This window comes from Nematolebias whitei, chromosome 19 (assembly GCF_014905685.2).
Source record: "Nematolebias whitei isolate Nwh7 chromosome 19, NemWhi1, whole genome shotgun sequence".
NCBI lineage: Eukaryota > Metazoa > Chordata > Actinopteri > Cyprinodontiformes > Rivulidae > Nematolebias > Nematolebias whitei.
In genome coordinates this window covers 18,912,160-18,917,303 of record NC_056516.1, presented here as the reverse complement: position 1 = coordinate 18,917,303, position 5,144 = coordinate 18,912,160, and the positions used below count along the sequence as shown (strand labels likewise).

Below are 5,144 nucleotides of genomic sequence, written 5' to 3'. Positions count from 1 at the left end.
TCCCGTATTTGTTGGACTAAGCAAAACAAAACAATCAGATAAGTCAAACTTTCTTCAACTCATGAAAGGATTTTAAGTCTGCCTTATAGTCCAAAAAATATGGTGGGTTAAAGAAGATGTTGCAAATGAACAAAGAGCATAAAGTAGATGTTTGTTTTTTTGGGGGGGTTTTTTTGGCTTTGTTTTGCAGGACAAGATGAGTTAGCTACAAATACATCATTTTCTTTAGCTTAATATATAAAAAATTATTATGAGTTATTTGCAAATGCTAAAGTCAATTAGTTGATTGACTCCAGGTTAATCTGCTGCTGATGTACATCTAAAGATTACTTTCTGAGTCCAGTGGTTCATGAGATTTTTTGCTAACAGACTGACAGTGTTGATTTATACAATTAATGACAAAGTTTTAAGGAAACATCTTGTTGGAGCTCATATGAGTGAGGGATGACTCTCAGCTTCTACCAACCTTCAGTTTAAAATCTGTCAAACTGACTGGGGTTGTAGCCATGTGTGTGTGTGTGTGTGTGTGTGTGTGTGTGTGTGTGTGTGTGCGCGCACATTTGTTTGTGTTGGCGGCCATTTTTGAGTCCATCATTTAATCAGTTGTAGATGTACACCCAATAATTTCTCTCTAAATGTTTCAGTGACATTCAGTGGTTCAAGATTTGTTTTGGGAACACACACACGCACAAAATGCCGGCGTTTCTCAGGGTTCTGTGAGAAGGACATCTTCCTGTCCACACCAGGAACCCGATCCCCGGATGGCTGCGGGGGCGCGCACAGAATTCGGTCAAAGTGGAGAGTCGTCAGCGCACGCGCGCCTGTTTTATCTCGTGCGTAAAAGAAACGTGCACATCTGGCTATGGCAGGGTCGCAGAGTTGCGGGGGAGGGACGTGACCACATGGGGGGGTGGGGGGTGGAGGCTGTTCTCAGGAGGGGATCGTTTCCTCATGCAGCCTCGGAGCGCACTGGACCAATTAAACAGCTGCTCAGCCGTGCACTCATACATGCTCGTGCAGCTTTTTTTATTTTTTTTTAAGTTAACATGGAGCTCTGCAGCGTGACACAGGAGACTGCACCTGAACGTCACAAAGCGAATTGATGCCTCATCGGATTGTTGCAGCCGAGCTCTGGAAATGGATACGACCCGTGTCCTGCTGGGGATCTGCCTTTTCCTGCTGTTTTCAACATCTGCCTCACCGGTGACGGACACGGACTTCTGTCCGGAACGCTGCGACTGTGCGCAACCGCGGCACCTCCTGTGCGCCAACCGCGGGCTGCGCGCCGTGCCCAAACCCGCCGCGCGGGACTCTGGTGGCGCGCGGATCTTCAGCCTCGCGGGGAACTTCATCCCAAACATCTCTGCCTCCGATTTCTCACGGTACAGTAACCTGATCCGGCTGAACTTACAGTTTAATCAAATCTCCAGTATTCACCCAGAAGCCTTTGAGGAACTGTCCCAGCTGAAGGAGCTGTTTCTGGGTCATAATCTGTTAACAGCTGTTGCTGCTGGGACCTTGCAGCCGCTGAAGAAACTCACTGTTCTCTACGGGAATAACAACGCCCTGAAGAAGATCACACCAGAGATCTTCTCCACCTTGGGCCGTCTGGTTAAGTTGCGCCTGGATGACAACTCAATAGAAGATCTGCAAGATTCTGTTTTTAGAAGTTTGACCAGTCTGCAGTATCTCCATCTGGAACACAATAAAGTGCATCATATCCACAGAGACGCCTTTTCTAAGCTGACCAAGCTGCGTTTTCTCAACCTGGCCCACAACAAGCAGACAGCCCTGACCAACGTGCTCACTTTCTCTCAGCTCCGAGCTCTGACAACCTTACTGCTGTTTGAGAATGAGATACAGCACGTCGGAAACAACGTCTTCCAGAACCTTAAAAAGCTATGCAAGCTCTCCCTGAGCAACAACAGGATCTCTCGTTTGGACGGTGGGGCCCTGAAGGGACTGTCGAGCCTCAAGGAGTTTCTGATTGATGGCAACAAGTTGGAGGAAGTCCCCACTGGTCTCCTGGACCCTCTGGTGCGCATTGAGCAGTTGGACTTCAGCCGCAATCGGATTTCCAACGTGAACTCCACCGCCTTCTCAAAACTGAAGTATCTAAAGGTGCTGAAGCTGAGCCACAACTTCCTCAGCAGTCTGTCAGGGCATGCTTTTGCCCTGAACAATGTGCTTTCTGATCTGGATCTTCGTGGCAACAACTGGACCTGTGATTGTCGCCTGGAGGAGCTGAAGAGATGGATGAGTGCGGCTCATTCTCAAGGAAAACTGTTGGCTGTGTTTGTGCAATGTCATTATCCTGTTACTCTGAGGGGGAGGTATCTGGACCATGTGAACAGCTCCCAGCTGCAGCCTCCCGGGAGCTGGAGCCCTTCCTGTACGAGTGGACCCGGGCCTGAGGAGAGCCGGGGTGGACGTGTGCTGATGAAAGTGGAGGGAGAGAAAAGAGGAGCGTTATACGCAAAGTTGGACGAAGAGGCAGAAGTGGATGAGAGAAACAGAACAGAAATGGAAAAAGCAGATGGTTTGAGACGGGGGAACAGGGATGGAATGATGATAAGAAGAGAAGGAGAGAAAAAGAAAAGAGCAAGACAAGAAGTGGAAGGAGACCAAGAGGGGGCAGAACCTTTGTCTTTTCCGAAAGAAACAAACACGGAGCAGCAACGTTCTGCAGAGGCTGCTGCTAAACGCCCCAAAGGAAGACGCAGGTCCAACGTCGTTGTTAAAATGAATCCATCAAGCACTTCCGAGCCAAGTCATGAAGCAAACATGTGGTCCAGCACAAGTTCTCCTGCCCAGTTCAGAGAGACGTTTGATCTTCTGAGAGATCAAGAAGAGACTGTAATCACAGATCCATGTGTGTTCAATCGCCACTTCATCACCAATGTGTCCGTGGATGAAGTGACGTCTACTACTGTCGGTATACACTGGACCATCAGGGCTCATCCCCACTACACATCAGGGCCCAGTACAGGCCTTCAAGAAGTCCACTTCCGGATTCTATTTGACAGATTCGGCACCCCGGATCGTTTCCCCCGCTACGTCTACGCCCCGGGAGCGGCTCACTCCGTAACCCTTCGAGAGCTCACCTCAGGGGTGACCTACATCGTCTGCGTGGAAGGAGTGGTTGGAGGATCCGTGTGCCAAGTGGCACCTCGGGACCACTGCGCGGGACTGGTGACCCTCCCCGAGGAGTTCGGCCGTCGTAGCACCACTCTGACCTCTGACCTCCAGCTGGTGACAGTGGCGACACTGGTGGGGAACGGTGTGCTGCTACTGGTCATCAGTGGGGTGTGGGTGGGACGGATCCTCAGGAGGAGGCTGCAGAGAAGGAAGTCGACTGTCCACGTGCGCCACATGTACTCCACACGGAGGCCGTTTCGTCCCGGCACGGCCACAGCCTCCATGTCCACAGACTTTACCAGCTACCAGAGCAGCCGACCAGCACGACTCGCTCCACTGGAGGAAGGTGATCTCATCGAGTTTCCTTGTGATCGCTTTCTAGACAGCTGTAGCGCTCGCAGGGACAACAGTATGCAGAGATTCTCAGAGTAAAACTCGCTCAAACCTGAAAATGTTAACACTGTGCCACCTTGAAAAAAGCATGTAAATTAGAGTCTGTTATATCTTTGATTGAGCTTTTACCAGACACAGTTTTCTTAATCAATCCACCAGAAACACTTTCTGAACTTTGGCTTGGCAGGAAACAAATCCACAGATTGGTTTCAGAGCAGCTGCTCATTTCAGTCTCCAGAGGAAGTCCAGCTCCTCTGACTTCCCTTTCCTGACTGGAGCCTTTCCTCTTTCATTTCCTCATACATGCAAATGTCTTTAAATACATGACATTTTTTTGTTTGTTTTTGTACACATGTAAATGATGTACCACTGATTTCAACGATGGTGCTAATATTGATTCTGCAGACATAATATTGTCTCATCTGTACAGATTGTAATGATGGCTGCTGGTTGGCAGGAAAAAAAACACATTTTGTACCACGATTTTTCATGTTTTGTACTTTTTTATGGAGCATTGTATGAATATGTATTACACAAGGAAGTAAAAATCCCCAATAATGTGACTAGTTTTTCATATCAGTGTTCAGCTTAGAGCTGCAGTAGTTGTACAAAAACTGCACATATGAGCTGTTTGATAAAGAAAAACAAGAAATGTTGTCAAAAATGAGAGTACTTTGTGCTGTATACACAAAGAATAAATGAAAGACAAAACAGCAGATACAGGTTTTGCAACAAAAAAATATTTCCATTGAAAAAAAAAACAAGTTGATTATTTATCCTGATGCATGCTCAATAATCCAGTTGATTATTATTTAAACTTTGTAGCTGTAAAGCTGAACCCAACATGTGTTTGAGGTTGTTAGAGCCTTTTGTGTCAAACTGAGGTCTGGTAATGGTTAGGAGGTTTCTTTGTTTGAGTCAACTGGGTGGAGCTCCACCCACATTTAGTCTAAATCAAATCCGTGCACAGAAACACAAGCATACATACTCATGCACATGTATGCAGCAAGGCTGGAGGTGTCAGAGGTTAAAGCTGCTTCTGCATACATGTTTTGGTTATTTACACCTTTAAACAAAATTTGTGACTTTTAATTTTACTATGATGTTAATTTAGGCACATCTTTAAAAAAAAGGAAATACCTATTTAAATATAAACATAAAAGTTCATGTTTTCAAATCAAAATCAGGTTTGTGATCAGCGTGCTGTACTAAATTTGGATGCTAGATGGCATCAGAGACCATGAAGTTTGTAACTGTTTTTATTTCCCCACACACAAGTAAACAAGAGTCAAAATAGGCTGCTTTGGGATGACATAAAACCACAAACAGATACTAGAATAAGTCTTTTTATTCAAGCATTTGATTTACAGCGATTGTCCACAACTTTACAGTACAAAACGTGTAAGTGAAGTGTAAATTACCTGACAGAGTTCCAGACACAAAAAGTGTAGTTTTCTCAGTTTAGTGGCTTAATTGTTTTACAAAAAATGTTTTTGATTAAACACTTTGACTAACTTTTATTTACAAGGTTAGGAAATTTCAAGATTTAAAAAATAGCATTTTGTTTTTATGTAATTTTAATATACATACATATATATATATATATATATATG

General features: G+C 45.3%; 1 protein-coding gene across 1 annotated transcript; it reads left to right on the top strand.

Moving 5' to 3' along the window:
- The first annotated feature begins 1,137 nt into the window (after positions 1–1,137).
- On the top strand, positions 1,138–3,570 carry tril (TLR4 interactor with leucine-rich repeats). The gene has a single exon (XM_037693664.1). It carries the CDS (start codon positions 1,138–1,140, stop codon positions 3,568–3,570), a length of 2,433 nt encoding a protein of 810 aa, XP_037549592.1.
- The last annotated feature ends 1,574 nt before the right edge of the window (positions 3,571–5,144 follow it).